The sequence below is a fragment of the Candoia aspera genome, chromosome 16 (assembly GCF_035149785.1).
Source record: "Candoia aspera isolate rCanAsp1 chromosome 16, rCanAsp1.hap2, whole genome shotgun sequence".
NCBI classification, from domain to species: Eukaryota; Metazoa; Chordata; class Lepidosauria; order Squamata; family Boidae; genus Candoia; species Candoia aspera.
This window is the reverse complement of record NC_086168.1, coordinates 6,160,562-6,177,164: the sequence shown is the minus strand read 5'-3', so window position 1 is coordinate 6,177,164 and position 16,603 is coordinate 6,160,562. Positions and strand designations below refer to the sequence as shown.

At 48.4% G+C, this 16,603-nt stretch overlaps 2 protein-coding genes across 2 annotated transcripts; both read left to right on the top strand.

Annotated features, from left to right (window-relative positions):
• Nucleotides 1-155: 155 nt before the first annotated feature.
• Nucleotides 156-5,128, top strand: PPP6C (protein phosphatase 6 catalytic subunit). Its single transcript, XM_063316013.1, has 7 exons — nt 156-548; nt 1,076-1,171; nt 2,311-2,376; nt 2,855-2,996; nt 3,283-3,362; nt 3,489-3,698; nt 4,187-5,128. The coding sequence occupies exons 1-7, from the start codon at nt 474-476 to the stop codon at nt 4,433-4,435; spliced, it is 918 nt and encodes a 305-aa protein (XP_063172083.1). The 5' UTR covers nt 156-473; the 3' UTR covers nt 4,436-5,128.
• A 4,604-nt stretch (nt 5,129-9,732) lies between these two features.
• Nucleotides 9,733-16,218, top strand: ARPC5L (actin related protein 2/3 complex subunit 5 like). The gene is made up of 4 exons (XM_063316201.1): nt 9,733-9,964; nt 13,804-13,876; nt 14,214-14,390; nt 15,614-16,218. Exons 1-4 carry the CDS (start codon nt 9,801-9,803, stop codon nt 15,674-15,676), a joined length of 477 nt encoding a protein of 158 aa, XP_063172271.1. The 5' UTR covers nt 9,733-9,800; the 3' UTR covers nt 15,677-16,218.
• Nucleotides 16,219-16,603: the final 385 nt, after the last annotated feature.

The following is a 16,603-nucleotide window of genomic DNA, read 5'->3' as shown; positions in this document are numbered from 1 at the left end:
AGCAGCCCCTGAGCCTGGGCAGCAAGCGCCGACTACAAACCCCAGAATGCCGCGGGGCAGGGCGGCCGCTCAGACGCCATAATGGAGCCCAGGGGGCGGGGAGAGAGAAGACGGAAACAGAGAGCCGGAAGCGGCCCTGGGTCGGACCAGAAGGAAGCACGGTGTCCGATTCAAAACCCCCGGAAGTCGGCTTTCTCGTTTCCGGTCTGGCCGGGAAAGGACCGGGAGCCGAGGGCCGGGGGAAAGGAGGCAGCGGCGGCGTCCCTCCCGTCGGCTGCGTCGGCTGGACGTCCCGCGCGCTCTCGTGCGTAGCCTGGTGGGGCCTGGCCCGGGTTTCCCGCCTCTCCGCCCGTGGGCCCCCAACCCGGAAGTGCGGGTCGCAGCTTCCGGCCCGGTCCTCTCCCCCTCCTTCTCCTCCTCCTCCTGCCTCCCTCCCCCTCCCCCCTCCCCCCCCTCGGAGCGGCTCTCCCAAAATGGCGCCCCTGGACTTGGATAAGTACGTCGAGATAGCGCGGCTCTGCAAGTACCTGCCCGAGAACGACCTCAAGGTGAGGCGGGGAGGCTGGGCGTGGGGCGGGCTGGGCCTTGGGGGGCGCCCTCGCGGGCCCTGCTTGCCGTCGATGAAGGGGCTCGGAGGGTCGCTCCTGGGCAGGAAGGAGCGAGGGGGCGGGTCCCCCACGCCCGACGGAGCCGTTGATGTCGCCCAGCCCCACCCAGACGGGCTCGGCCGGGCTCCACTTTCCTCCCGCTCACGCCGTGTCTGGATGGGCGACAGGATGCCGTGGGCACCTTCTTTTTCCCCCTTCCCCGTCCAGCCCCCCACCCCGGGGATTTCCTCGTGGTCCCCCTTCCAGGTTGCTTTGAGCCTGCCTCGTTTTCCTGGGGAGGATGATCATCTGGGCACGTTTTGAATTAATTGTAGAGAAATGGGTGGAGTGCCCAGGAAAGGGGCAAAACGTGTGTTTATTGGTCTCACTGATGCATACTTTGGGACGTAAGTGGGAATGTGCTCTCTGACGTGATACGGGCGATATGCAGGAATCATGCAGTGACCTGAACTAATCTGTCTTTCCAGCGCTTGTGCGACTACGTCTGTGACCTGCTCCTTGAAGAATCTAACGTGCAGCCAGTTTCTACCCCCGTTACCGTCTGTGGCGACATTCATGGACAGGTGGAATTTCCTATGGACTCTACCTTTGGCAGTGTTTTCTCCAGCACCAGAGCTGTAAAGAGAGCGCAACAATTAGCTGAGGGGAAATGGGAACGACGGCTGGGTGTGCCAGAGCCAGACTTGGGTGAAGAAAGAGCAGGCTTTGAGCAGGGGGAAGGAATGGCCTCCCTGAACAGCTGCAGTGGCAAAGGAAATGCTTTTCCTTTACGCAGCATTGCAAATGTAAAACACAAAGATTGCCATTAAGTAATTTTTGGAAGGTTATCAAGGCCCATAGCTCAAACAGAGGGGACTAGAGGAGTACAGGTAGTCCTCACGTAACAACCATTTGTTTAGTGACAGTTCAGACTTCCAACAGTGTTGAAAAAATGACTTAAGACCAGTTCTCACACTTGTGACCGCTGTAACATCCGGTGGTCACATGATCACCATTTTTGAGCTTCCCATCCGGCTTCTGGCAAGCAAAATCACTGGAGAACCGCATGATTCACTTAACGACCACATGGTTCGCTTAACACCTGCTGCAAAAAAAGTTATAAAATCAGGTCGGATTTGCTTAATGACTACTTCACTTAACAACTGAAATGCCAGTCCCAATTGTGGTCGTTAAGTGAGGACTACCTGTACATCAGACAAGTGAGATCTTCAGCTAATTTGAGAGATTTTCTTAGAATCCCAGTGTGTTCTATTTTCCTCCTATATTTCCTTTTCCTAATGATCATTCCAGGCCCTCTAAAACATATCTCATTAGCAGGTGGTTTTCCCTTAAGGTTTTCATGCATACTTCTTAGAACCTTGATTTTCCCGAAACCTCAACTTGTATCTCACTTTTGCTTGTCAACGGTGCCATTTTGGGTACCGAAGCAATGCCATGCATTACTGAAAAAGAGGTAATTGTAATGTTTCTTGTGCTGATGGATCAACTGCTATCAGATGACCCTAAGATCACTGTTTTAACTTTTTACCAGTCACTGGGATTCTAATTTCTTATCGCTAACTGCATGCACGTTATTTTGTTCAGGGTTTCAGAATCATTACTTCTTTTTTTTAAGGGTCACCTTTACAATCCTATGAAAGTAATTTCAGTGGATAGTTGGAATTTGCCTATGTTGAAATACGTGTTTCTTTTTGCTTTTCAGTTTTACGATTTATGTGAATTATTCAGAACTGGAGGTCAGGTTCCTGACACGAACTACATATTTATGGTATGAACAAATGTGGACGGAAAAAGAGCAAATAGCATTTGAAATGTGATATATTTTTTGTGATGTGTTGAAGGAGGGGACTGCTTATGGTTTGGTTTTGTGCTCTGGGGACACAGTTCCTGTTCTTTGGCTCAGTGCATATAGTTTGAAAAAAGGTGTGCTAGCCAGTAATGGCAGGTAAAAAATGGAAATAGCAGACTGGCTTGGACTCCGAGCATTCTGAAGGAGCTTGGGGAAATGCAGTTTTGTTGACCAGGTGTTTTAATATTTATAGACCCTATGTACAAGTAGTAAGATTGAGAAATAGTTGATGCTTTAATCAAGGCAGAAATGTTTAGCTTTGGAACTGAAGAACTGCAACACAATCTCCTGCCTGTTTATTTTAATACAAGCCCTGCTAACTTTGATTACATATTCATAAAATTGCAGCCTGAGCACATTACTGTCAAATATAGTAAAGTGTTGTTTTAACTTCCAGGGTGATTTTGTAGACAGAGGGTATTATAGCCTAGAGACGTTTACATATCTTCTCGCCCTGAAAGCGAAGTGGCCTGACCGGATCACGCTCTTGCGTGGGAATCACGAAAGCAGACAGATAACCCAAGTCTATGGATTTTATGGTGAGTTCCCTGTTGTTGCTACTCCACCTCTCTGCAATCATTTTTTCAGCATAAAACTGTCACAAAACCATCACAAACCCTCCCTCTCTGGTGGCAGGATTTGGTTTTTTAAAAAAAGATTATAGAGAAGTTTTTTTTTCCATTGACGACAAAAAACAAGCATAAACCTCAGAGTCTGAGGAACCTGGAACAGTGCAAATTTTCAACCTGGTATTCAGGGATGGAGAAGTAGTAACTAACAGAATGTAGCTTTCTTTATCTCCCCATCTTCCCTCTCTTCAAACAGATGAATGCCAAACAAAATACGGTAATGCAAACGCCTGGAGATACTGCACTAAAGTCTTCGACATGCTGACAGTAGCAGCAGTAAGTTTTTCCTTGTAGCGTTTGGAAAAAATTGTGGGTATGGTCTCTTGTCCCCTCTTCCGCCAGATAGCTTTTGAATTTCAAGTCTCCAGCGTGAGTAAAAACCATTCTGCTATTTTCCTCAAGTTGATAGATGAACAGATCCTCTGCGTGCACGGAGGTCTCTCCCCCGACATCAAAACGCTAGACCAGATCCGAACCATCGAGCGCAACCAAGAAATTCCGCACAAAGGAGCTTTCTGTGACCTCGTCTGGTCGGACCCAGAAGATGTTGACACCTGGGCCATTAGCCCTCGAGGAGCCGGGTGGCTTTTTGGTGCTAAAGTCACCAATGAGGTAAAATCCAAACCAATTCACCGTACCTTATTTTGCCTGCTCTCTCATTCGTGAGTCTTGCAACCAGCCTGATTTGCGTTCAGAATATTGTCTGAGCACCTGGGAGGTATGGCGCAAGAACCTTCATTAATCTTCATTAAAGGAACCGTTCGATGTGGGCGGCAGTTGGGTGTTGACATCTACATAGCGCTTGCTATTCGGGTTTTTAAAAAGCATGCAAACTTAGGCATGTCCCATTTCTGCCTTTTTTTTTTTTTTTTACCTCTATCCTCTGCATATTTTTGACATCATCATAGTTTGTGCTGCCAGCTTAAAGTAATTGTACAGACTCAAGTATTAGAGTTTGTAAACCATGGTTTATAGCTTAAAGTGCTGTGGTGGCTTGTTCCACCAGCCATGCCCCCCCCCCCAGTTTAATACGATATATAAAACCCAGCCCTAGTTGGTGCTGTAAATTGTGTTCCTTTCTTTCTCTTCACCTCTGACAGTTTGTCCACATCAACAACTTGAAACTGATCTGCCGGGCCCATCAACTAGTACATGAAGGTTACAAATTTATGTTTGACGAGAAGCTGGTAACGGTGTGGTCTGCTCCAAACTACTGCTATCGCTGTGGAAATATCGCCTCAATCATGGTCTTTAAAGATGTAAATACCAGAGAACCGAAGCTGTTCCGTGCTGTCCCAGATTCTGAACGTGTCATCCCTCCGAGGACAACCACACCATATTTCCTCTGAAATACTGCCACTGGCCCTTCCTTCCTTTGTGACATACATTCTATTGAGCACTTTGCTGCTGAAATGCCTTTTTATTTTTAAATTATCTAAATGTATTGTATATGGTCTGTAGTGTTGCATTTCTTAACATCCCCGTCCCGTCCCGTGCGTCTCCTCCTTTCTAGGGCTTCGGTAAGAATGCTTTTGAAATGTCCCACAAGCACTTAACTTGTCATTTTGTAGTGCTTATGATTTTCCTGTTTTTGTTTTTAGGGAAAACTCTTTTATTTCCCTTCAAAATAAAATCAAATAAAAACAGCAAGACATCAGAACTAGTCTGATCTCCTTATTTCATTCAGGAGCTGGCTTTGGGGATTTTTCTTTTCTTTCTTTCTTTTTTCTTTTTTTTTTGGAATAAAGTTTTTAAGAAATTTCAGCAGCAAAGTTGAATTAATGTGCATGTTGGGACTTTGTAAGTCCAACTCCAGTGCATATACCCATGCTGTAAAGGTGGGCTGGCCTTGTTTATATTTTAAGTCATAAATAAGTGGTTTAGAGAAAACTGCCCCTTATTTTCCTTTTCAGCTTTGTTTTTATTTCTAGGATTCAAAGTGAAACAGAAAGCCTATTACAGGTATTTGAATTTGTACATTAAAATAATTGTTCTGATTTTTCTCAGATACCTTGTATTTTTAATAAAGTAATAATCTTGAACCCGTGCCTCTAGGTTAAACTTCAGAATAAAACCTGACGCTGTGAATGAATGACTTCATTTACCACTCTTGACTAAAGCAGAACACAAATGCAGTCATGGCTTTTTTATGGGTATTTTGTAAAAACAGTTGGGCTTTTGATACCAATTCACTGACCCCAAGTTAAGAAAACTTCTTTTGTTTTTTTCCTTTCTGGGCTAGATACAATATTTTGCCCTTGGCGTTATTCCAGGAAAGATACTTTGAGATGTGTTTGCCCATGTGGAACTGGGAATGTTAAAACAGTCCAACACGTAGCATCTGTAGGGACATTTGTAGATTGTTCCAGGGTCTTTGGGGAGAAATAATACTAAAGAAATTAATCGAATGTTGCTGATAGGAGGCACTTGGTTGGCAGCTTAGACCTATTTTGATACGCCCCCATAAAACTCAGCAGTGGAAATACCAGCTTGTTAATAGGAGGGCTGGTTTTGTTGATTTGGGACTTGTATATTTTTTCTGAATAATCACATGCAAATGATTTCCTACCCAACTTCAGATTAATTTAGGCAATCTTCCTGGGAAAGTCAGCAGAAGCCCCAAGGCACTTTCCATTCTCCCAGTTTTTAATCCTGTGGCTGCCTTCTTGCTTATGGCTAAGAGTTATGAAAATGCTATCTATAATTTTGGTGATATTATTGAAGGCTAAATTTCAAGGATGCCTGCAGAAGGGCATTTGAATTGCTGGTGTCTCTTCATTTGTCTTGCGTAAATGTAAGGTCCCACATATCACCTTATGCACTTTAAAAATTAGAAGCAAAACTGGAAACCATTTTGTGTATGAGCACACCAGGTAGGATGGCTTGCTTTTTACAGACCTTTTAAATATGCTGAAATGTTCATTGCTGTGCGCTAAAGGCTAAGCCACCAGCCTTTGTAATATGGGATCCTTTTGAAATATGTGGCGAACTCTTACTGAGGAAAATTCAGCATTCTCTTTTCCAAGTAATTTCCCCTGTGCTAATTAAAGCAGTAGATATTAGGTACTTTATCATGCTCCAGTATGGTACAAAAATTTACAGGATGGCCAGGTTTATCTTTTTTTAAAGGCCATCTCCAGAAAAAATCTCGAGATTCCCAAATCCCTTTCTGTACAGCCAAGGAATTTCTAGTATCCCCAGCTTATTCCTTGACTGAAGTGTGAAGGGAGCACCAATCAGATCTTTTTAAACTAACTTGAAATGTGGGCATCTCCATTCCCCCCTGCCCCATACTTGGGTTTAAATCTCCTCACTTTTTGAAAACACGTGTTTTGTATTAGAGCATTTTAAATCTTTATAACCATTGAAATACATTTCCAACCTGAGGCAGTAATAGTTCACAGGAATGCTGCCTGTTTAAAAAAGTTAGACCTGTGAATACTTTAACCAATCAGTCATTATTATTATTATGTAATCCATCCTAATGGAGGGAAAACTTTGGCATGGGCAGAAATGACATCTTGCACACACTTTTTAAAAATTTATTCATATGGAAGGGAACAGTAGTCTATAATGTATATATTTTATATATTTGTAATATGCCTTTTGTAAGGGCTTTTTTTAAAAGGTTGATGTTAATAGGGAACCCTTTGCAACCCTGTCACGCCACCATCCGTATTGCAGAAGCAGCAGTGGAGGGGAGCTGAGGAAATTTTGCCACCTGGCTTTTGAAACCCTGTATTAGCTACCACAAGATTATCCCTCAGAACAAAACCTGAAATGCAGCATTTTCCCCTGTATCCTGGGAGAGCTGGTAGAAACCAGGGTGGCACATTCAAAAAGAGTGACTTTATTCACGGAATAACACACAGCAGGAAGTTTTATGTATTTGAAACACCCTGAAGTTGAGACACAGACACACAAGTATTAATACCAGCCGCCTTAAAACACCCACCTGCCTCAGCAGCTTGTTCCTGAGGGGATTCCCACCGAAGTCTCCCCTCTGGCCCAAAGTTTTATTAGTCGCCTGGTTTGTAATACAAAGATTAAAGCCACACCAGATTCTTGGCAGACTTATTTTTACTTTCAGCCTTTTCTAGGCTCGCTCTGCAGGGTCCAGAGGAGGGGAGGGAATTCTGGGCTTCCCAGGAACATCACAGGGACTCTGGCAATCCACTTCAAGCTCTTTTAGCCTTTGCCCAAACTTGGGCAGACGGGGGTGACTTGCCAGCTCTTGGACTGCTGCTGCTTCAGCTTTCTTCTTCTTGCTTTCTTCTTCCTTCTTCTCTTCCTCTGTATCTTCTTTGCTATGAGGCTGCTCACTTGACTTCCTCCTCCTCCTCCTCCTCCTCCTCCTCCTCCTCCTCCTCCTCCTCCTCCTCTTCTTCCGGGCTGCTGCTGGCGGTCTGACAGGTCCCTTCCCCGCAGCCCCCTTTATACCCTTCTCGCCCCAGACCAGCTCTCTGCTGATTGGTGGCACCGATCTGACCCTCGCTGTTTCATTGGCCCTTAGCTGGGTCATCTCATTGGCCTTTCAGCCTCCACTCAGGCCAATGTCCTGGTTTTTTGCAGAGCCTTTCCCATTGGCTGAAAAGGAACACCATCCGAACCTCACTCTTTGCCCATCAGCTGAGGTTCTCCTCTGGGCCAGATTTGACCCTGATGAGTTAATGGAGATGAAGGGGTTTTTTTGGCAGTGAAGTGGAAATAGCTTATATTTGCCTTTTGGGGATGTTAAATAATTATAACAATTGTAAGAGTCTATCTAGTGAAAATTGATGTGGAAATAATTCTAATAAATGATCAACCCACCTCACAGGGTTGTTGTAGGGGGAATAGGAGGCAAGAGCATTATCTAAGCCATCTTGAGTTGTACAAAACAAAGGCACGGTATTATTATTATTATTATTATTATTTCTGCTCTTGGCTGAACTCTCTTACTTGAATGGTTTGAACCTTATACTGTATCCTTACAGCTGTCTGAAACTGTATGTTTTGCAGAATGCAAGAGGAAAATACTACTAAAACATTGATTGGGTTTACTAAATCTAGACTTTGCCATTATGTGAAATCATCATTTATGAAGCAGTGGTAAGCTTTCGGGCCAATCTGCGTTTATGCTGTAACATAATGTCTGTATCCATAATGGGGTGTCAGCTGACCAGAGAGGAAGCGAATAAACAAAATTCTGGACCAAAATCTCCACAAGGATTGAGATCTATAACCCCAACCTTATTTAGGATGGGATTTCTATGTGGACGTAGTAATCACTAGCCTGAATGCTGAATTAATGCAGTCTCTGAACTAGGTTTGCACAGTACACTTAAAGTTTAATTTAGGTTTAATGCTTAGCGGGATGTAAGTGCCTTACAGACAAATATATTGGAATCCAAAATCAGGTCCTGTTTTAAATCTTGAACTACTTTTATCAGGATCCAGTGACTCAGAAAGTTCTGCGCTGTTCAGTTGTCCAGACCTTCATCAGGTGAGGTGAAACCTGATGCGGAGATCCACAGGCTCACCATCTTCGAAGGCCCTTTGGTTGTATTTGGATTCTGATTTTATTTTTACTCATGGGCAGGCACGCTTCCCCTTGTTGTATGTCCCTCTGATCTTTTGATTTAAAGCAGCCGATGGTGAAACCATCGTTTATTCAGTTCTCAAACCCACCATTCCCCACTGTGGTGCCACTCACAGCTTGGCTTCCCTCAGCAGAGCAAAATGCTAGCTGTTGCATTTGCACAAGTTGGCACAAGTTGGCGAAGGAGGCGTTGGCACAAGGGTGTGCCCTTCCTTGTGCCAGCGGAGCCAGTGCCGGGCCTCGATGAAGCTAAAGGGCCAGAGATAATCGGCCTGGGTACCACTCTCTTAAGGGACGCGGTGCGCTGCGGGTTAAACCGCTGAGCTGCTGAGCTTGCCGATCGGAAGGTCGGCAGTTCGAATCCGCCTGACAGGGTGAGCTCCCGTTGCTAGTCCCAGCTCCTGCCAACCGAGCAGTTCGAAAACATGCCAATGTGAGTAGATCAATAGGTGCCGCTTCGGCAGGCAGGTAACGGCATTCTGTGACAGTCATGCTGGCCACATGACCACGGAGGAAGTGTCTACGGACAAATGCCGGCTCTTCGGCTTTGAAACGGAGATGAGCACCGCCCCCTAGAGTCGGACACGACTGGACTTAATGTCAAGGGAAACCTTTACCTTTACTACCACTCTCTTAAACCCTTCTCATTTCCCACGGTTGGGAGGGAGAGGAAGAGGAAAATTTAATTCTCAAACTTCGCAGGGGGGCAGACTGACTCTCCTTGGAGGATCCCTGGGCGCCTCTGAAGCAGGAAACGACTTCTCCACCCAGCCTACCTCGCCAGGCTGTTGTTGGGAGGGGTCAAAGCGGCCTGAGCTCCAGGGCGAAAGGCGGGGTAGCAGCCTAAAGGGTCGACAGAGAAGCAGTAGGAATGAATGAATGAATGAATGAATGGAAGCGAAACCGAATCCCAGAAGGGGGAAAAAAAAAGGGAGGGGACGAGAAGGCTGAGGTCACGTGACCACAAGCCGGCCGAGGAGGCGAAGCTCCTCCCCCTTCAGAACGCCCGCTCCCAGCCCCGCCCCTGCCGCTCAGCCCCTCCCCTCCTCCCGGCGGGCGGGGTTTCCGCTTCCGCGCGGGGCCGGAGCGGCGGCGGCGGCGGGCGAGGGCAGCTGCTGCCGCCCGGCGCGGCCATGGCGCGGAGTTCGCTCTCCTCGCGCTTCCGCCGCCTCGACATCGACCAGTTCGACGAGAACCGCTTCGTGGAGGAGCCCGACGCCGCCGAGGCCGGGAGCGGGGCCGGCGCGGCGGAGGGCAACGGAGGGCCGGGCCCGGAGGTGGAGGCGGCGCTGCGGCAATATCCTTTCTCGGTCTCCCCCACCCCGCCGAGAGCCTCCGGAGCGCGGCCCTCGGGGCCCCCGCCAGGCTGGGGGGGGTAGCCCCAGCGCCGCTGGAGGGCCGCCCTAGGGTGCGAGGAAGATGGACTACAAGACCCATGCGCCGCCCCGGGGGAATGGGCGGGCGGCGGCGGCGTGGCTGTCTCCCCCGCCCCCCCCCCCCCGATGCGCTGGACTCCGGAGCCCAGAAGTCAGCCCGCAGAGTCGCAGCTGCGAAGCTCAGGCGGTCCTGGGTGGCCTCGTCCCTCTTGGGAGGCTGCTCCTCCCGGGGCGCCCCGTTCCTCCCCCGGGATCCATCCTCGCCCGCCGGATCTCCCCGTCCTCCCGCAGTTTCCGTGCCTGGAGTGGGGGGCTTCTTTCCCTGCTTTCATCGCCATCCCTGGATCAACTGGGGCTCTATCTGCCCATCCCATCCATCTGTCCTCTCTGCCTGTCTGTCTTATCCATCCCTCCATCCATCCTCCTGTCTGTCTGTCTGTCCATCTTCCCCATCCATTTATCCTCCTGTCAGTCTCTCTCTTGCTTCCCTCCCCAACCTGGGTGGTCTCCCCCTTCCCCAGCGGCTTCAGCCGTATCTGTATCCTGGCCATCAGTGCCTGTAATCCTGCTGGTTTGGGATTATGGGAGGTGAAAGCCCAACAGATCTCCTTGGATGCTTTGGGACATCCATCCATTCGGGCCTGGGAGTAGCTGAAGAGCAGATGGGGCTCCTGGTCTGGTCTTTCTTTCCACAGTGGGCTTTAGAATTTGGGTGGAGGTCCTTTTCCAGGACGCCCCTTCCCACTTTTCAGCTTGGTCTTTCCTCCCTCCAAATGGTAAAGACTGAAGATGTGCAGTTGAACCAGGCAAGTGACTAGATGCTCATGCTAAGCGTGTGCGTGGATTGTTGCTGGTTCAGGGCTGGCCAGGTTTTTTGATCTGGGTGGGTTGCCTGAAGGTGGTTTTTGCTCCAGGTATAATCCTGTTTGGAAATGTAGGCACCCTGTGGGAATAATTTTACAACTCCCTGGCTAACCGCATCCTCTCCTTTTCATTGGAGTGAATTTCCTGTTTGTTAAGCTTGTTCCTGGTGACTGGGGTGCCTGCAGCCTCATTTTAAATCTCTTAGCTGTTCCTTGCACTGCCGGTGCTTTGGCAACTGTGGTGTCTATTGCTATCAAGGCTTTACCAGTGCAGTGGGAATGCCTTAGGCATTTATATGCCCACCGGTTAATTCCAAGCCTGCAGTGTCTTGCATCAGAACTTCCTTTCTGCCATGTCAGTCTGGTCTGGGTTTGCTTTCTCTGCATTTGCAATGCGTATGAAGATCCCTTTTCGCTTTCTTTTCCAAAGGCGACTTCCTGTGGCTGCAGGTTGAGGCCTGTCCTCCTTGATCTAGCTGTGAATTCCATAACCACACTCGCCTCCCTCTCGGGTTGAACATCTAACGGGAATTGCCTTCCTATTGCATGTTGTTTGAGGAGAGAGAATGAGGGGGCAGCCGTAAAAGGCGTGTTGAGACAATGCCGGCGCTGTGTGGGAATTTGTTCCCTGTGGTTGCCAGGTGCGGCGGCAGTTGTGCAGGATGAGTCCTGTGCCTTCGATCCACTGAATTGTTTTTCGGAGGAGAGCTTCTGAGAAGCCCAAACACACCTTTTGAAATGGGTGGGTGCAGCGTAGACCGTGAAGGTGAAGTAATGTGACAGGGCAGATTGCTGTGGAATGAGCCCCACCCAGGGGCGTCCTTGGTGCATCAGGAATGACAAGACCTGTAAGGGCCGTGATGCATGCAGTTATCATGTGCAAAATCAGGTTTGGCAGGAAATGACTGGTCTTGCTGGATCAGAAGAGGCAGGAACGGGGGCTTGTCTCTGCCAGCCAGGATCAGCGAATGTCGCTTGGCCTGTTCCCGGTCATGCCACAACAGTTTTCTATAATATGGGGCAGCAAGAGTGGTTTGGAGGCTGGCACAGCAGCACCCTGCTGATTCTGTCCTTTCCAAGAGGAGAGCAGGTCAGTTACCGAAAGGACATGGACATTTACCCAGAGCTGAACCAAAATACCTCGGTCATGGTGAAAAGAGGGTATATTTAGACTGAGTTTGCCCAGCGTGCCTAATTAACAGCTGCATTTGTGTCATATGCTGAGCTTGGTTAGGTTTAATCTTGGCTAGCTTTTCTGTGGCTTAGCTTATAACATGAACCCAGCTTGTCTGATTAGCTTATGATAGCGCGCAACCTGGAAAATGGGTCAGTTCAGTAACCAAGCTGTGTTATCCAGACCTGGCGCAAGTATTTGCCCGTAGGAGACGAGAGACACTGTTGAAAACGCTGGGAGATTCAGTGTTTTCTAAACTTGTAATCATGCCTTAGTTCTTGTAGGTGAAGACCCTCCCTTGCTTGTGTTTCTTTTCATTTCTTTGCTGTGTGTTTGCAAAGCCTTCTCAGGAGAGGGCCGGCTGTCAGTCAAAACAGAGGTTCTTAGTTAAAGCAAGCTGAATATGTCCTGGATTCAAGAGCAGTTCTGCAGGCTGGCATCCTTCTTTTTCCAGAGTCGTCTGGATTTTATTTTTGTTGCTATGAGGCCAGGATCTGAAATCCCAAAGACTGTGTTTTAGAGCAACCGACAAACTGCCTTGAATGAGTTTCATGTAGACATTACTGGCGGCGGCTTTCTGTCTGTATGCCAGGAACCCAAGAGACTGATACGAAATTATGTAATAGCCGGCACGTATCAAAGACCGCCAATCTGTTACCAGTCTCAGGGTAAGCCAACTGGCCTTCCTGTGCCTTCTGTGAATAAAGTATTAACATTTTCAGATAGGCAGATTCGTCAGTAGGTGTTAAAAGGGATTCTCCAGCAGACCAAAATACGTAGAAAGATTCAGCAATGAAATGCAGACTTCAAAAACAGAGACTTAGGCAGTGGGGACTTGCTTTAGGATTTGTACTTCCTTCCTTCCTTCCTGAGTGGAGACAAGAGGCCTTTGTATTATGCTCCCAAGATCTGCCAAGCTTCCAGGAATTGCTGTTGCTGGTGAATCAGAGCAAGTCTGTCAGGGTTAGTCTGCAGGAAGAGAATCATCTGGTATCTGCGCTGTCTCGAACAGGCTTCTGTGGGATGCAGTGAATGACTAGAGACAGGCTGATGTAAAAATGCTGGTAAAGAGCAAAGATGTTTTCCACCTCCTTTTTGATTTAAATGCTCCAATTTGGTGCAGGGACAGCTGGTCCCCCCTCCCAACACTTCCTGTCTGTCTCATTTATTCTCTAGTTTATTCAATAACAAAAAATATGATTTCTTGTGTTGGGAATCAGAGGGTTCTGCAGAACTGTCCCTGCTAATTGGGTGTTGGGTTATGTACTGCGCTTGTGCGTTTCAAGCTGCCAAACCGGATACGCAGAATTTTTAAGCTGTAGTGCCATGCTCAAAATTGGTGTTTTTGGCCATTTTTGCTCTTGTGGTGGAGACCAGCAAGGCAAGAGAAATTGCAGTGCTGAAGGGAAGAAATGTGTACAGAACCTGCAGCTTCTTTAGATAGTTCCACATATTTGTCTTGCCACCATCTTGTTTCATCTGCTCCAGTCCGGCAGGAAGTCCAAATAAAGCTACTTAAGAAGGCTGTTCAGTCTTTGCAGCTCCTGCAAGACGCTATGGATTGAATGAGGTTGACTTGGTAGCTGGACCATCACCAGCATCAATGCTGGGAACGCTTCACGAGTTGCTGGTCGGTTTCAAGAGCCAGCCGTGTTTGGGGGTGTTAGATTGTCGGGGGTGTTACGACTGCAGGGCACAAGCTCCTTAACTTAATTTGTCGCACGGGTGACTTGCTCCGAGCCTTCCATGCTGCTTTACGAAATTCTCCCGTGAACACGAAGAACCCGACTGCAAAGGTAAGGTGGCCTAGGGGAGATTTAACTCTTCCTGCCTCGATGTGACCTCCTTGTGTCAGATCAACTCTCAGAGAAAAAAAAAAGGGGTGTTCTCTGATTTCCTTTCTGGCCTTTGCATCACTATTCGGAGTGGTCAGGCAGTCGGTGCTAACTGAAAATAGTTGGAAAAGACAACAAGCATTTTTCATTTGTTCAGTTAGCACTTTTAGTACAACCAAGACTCTCCAGGGGCATTTGGGACCCAGAGAATCCTTCCCCGTGCCTCTCCGACAGAGTAGCCTGCATGAGCTGGACTCCATTGGTGGCCTCATTCTGCTTCCCTCGTCTTTCTCCTTAGGAGCAGGCCCAGGAGGTGGTGCTGAAGGTCCTGACGGCCTTCAAAAGCAGCGAGATAGAGCAGGCGGTAAATTCTTTAGATAGCAGTGGCATTGACTTGTTGATGAAGTACATTTATAAAGGATTTGAAAAGCCAACGGAAAATAGCAGTGCAATACTACTTCAGTGGCATGAAAAGGTACGTGGCTTCTCTCCTCCGAGGCCTAGTTCCCCACCCGTGGTTCAGCAGGCCCCCTCCTACCATATGCTCCTGCCAGCCAAGGAGAGGGCCAGGTAAATTGGGGTCTAGACAGGCCCCAAAAGTGTATTAAGCAGGCTGCTTTGGGGTCAGCCCACCTGTTAGACCTGGCCAGGAAGTCAGCTCCACAGGGAGCTAAAAGTACTTTGATTGAGTTTGGCTGTAACAGTCTTGCAAGTCTGACTGTGCTGGACCTTCTCCTCCTCTTACACTCCTGTGAATCAGGGAGGTGTCTGCCTGAGACGCTTCCGAATGCTATCTTTCTCAGGACTCAAAAAGTATTTCAGCACCTTTTGCCCAGGTGACAGTTCCGGTGTATCTCTGTCAAGGTCATCTTCCCGACTCTCTACACCTGGCCACCAGCACGGTGGGCTAACTGGGGGAAGCTGCTGTGCCAGTCTGGCATAGCCTCTGTCTATGACAAAGGTGCGCCCACTCGAAGGAGCACAAAGCCCAAGGATTTAGGCCCTTAAGAGGTCATAAGTGAACAAAATGCAGGATCCAAACCCTTGATCTTGCTTGTGGCAAACAAGACGTCCCAATCTATGGTGTAAAAACACTGCCGCTGTTGAAAAGGGATTCCGGGCCGAACTCAGAACTTATACGTCTCCCCAAAACAGCCTTGATAACTTCTTTACACAAAACCTTTACCTCTTACAGCAAGACTAAGAGGTGCCAAGAGGAAATGGCTTGGTTTGAAATGTGGTTTCCTACAGCACCTGCCCCTAAACGTTTCTACTGCATGGTTGAGGGAGCCGATCTTTTTTTCCCTTCCTTTTGAGTTAAAGACTCAAAATGGGAGATGCGCGCGCACACACACACACGCACACAGTCCTTTCCCCAGTTTATCTGTCCAGACGCAGCTCTGGCCACCTTATGATGAGGGGGTGAGGGATGGATGGAGCAAGCGATTCTGCTGTGGGGGGAGCCTTTCAGGATGCTGCTGCTGCCTTCACTAGGGCTGGGAGGATGCGGCCCTTTAATACATGAACACTGGGCCCTCGATCTGATCTGAATCTCAGTCCCCAAACGGGCATGCCCTAGAGAAGCAGCCAAGATGATCGAGCGCTTTGCTCTGGTTCTGTGGCTTATGTGGGGTTGCTTGGGGCACCAGCAGGCACAGCCCAGGCATTAATTTTTTGTTTCTGCTCTTGCCCCCCCAGGCATTGGCGGTAGGAGGCCTTGGATCGATAGTCAGGGTTCTTACTGCACGAAAAACGGTTTAAAAGGCCGTGCTCACTTGAATTGAGACGCCAAGAACTTTCTGGGAGCCGGGAAGAACCTCGCCCTTCTGGCAATGGCAGCCACCAGAAACCTTGCTGGGGAAGGAGGGAGTGAACACCTCTTCTTCCCTCGAAGCCACGCGGAGGGAGGAAAGCTCGCGCGCTCGTTTTCTGGCGGATTCAGCACCAGGAGGGCAGATGGTCTGTGGTCTGTGCGGCAGAGGGAAACGGGTGCACCGTCTTTGCAACCAGATGCCTGTTTCCAGAACGGCGGCTGCTCTGGCTGTGTGTGCGCGCGCGCGCGCGTGCGTGTGAAACTTTAATTTAAATGTTAACACATGTTTGCGGTGTCAGGGGCATGGGGGGTGGTAGCTACTGTGTCAGAAGCAGAACTTGGGCCCGGCTTGGGGGTGTTGGGGAGGCGTTCTTATGCAAGGGGGCTTTTTGTACATAGTTAAGAATAGCTGGGCTCGGCACAGATGTCGGTTTCATGTAAAGTGCCTGCTGCTCTTATCAAAATAAAGTTCTTGGGTGGACAGTTTAAACCAGCTCTGGCTAATTGCTCTGTCTTGCGTGCAGAGAGGCCTGGTGGACGCCTTATATCCAGCCCGGGAAGGAAGCAGGGGGTTAAGCAAAGAGAGAGCTGCTGCTGCCTCACTGCTATTTTTCCATGCCGTTGGCCATCTGTCTTAGTTTCCACGCCTGGGAAACCAACTTTGCTGTGTTTAAACAATGCACAGCTTTGGGCTGAGGTGGAAATTGAAGGATTGCTTGAAGCAGGTAGGGCAGGCAGCTAGAACAGGTGGGCTGGCCCCCCAGCAGTCAGTTTCTGCCATGGATGTTTTTTTTTTTTTGGATGGTTTATACCGTCAGTCACAAGCTCATTTCTGCCATCACAGCGGACGCATGGCAAAAGTGGCCAGTCCAGGA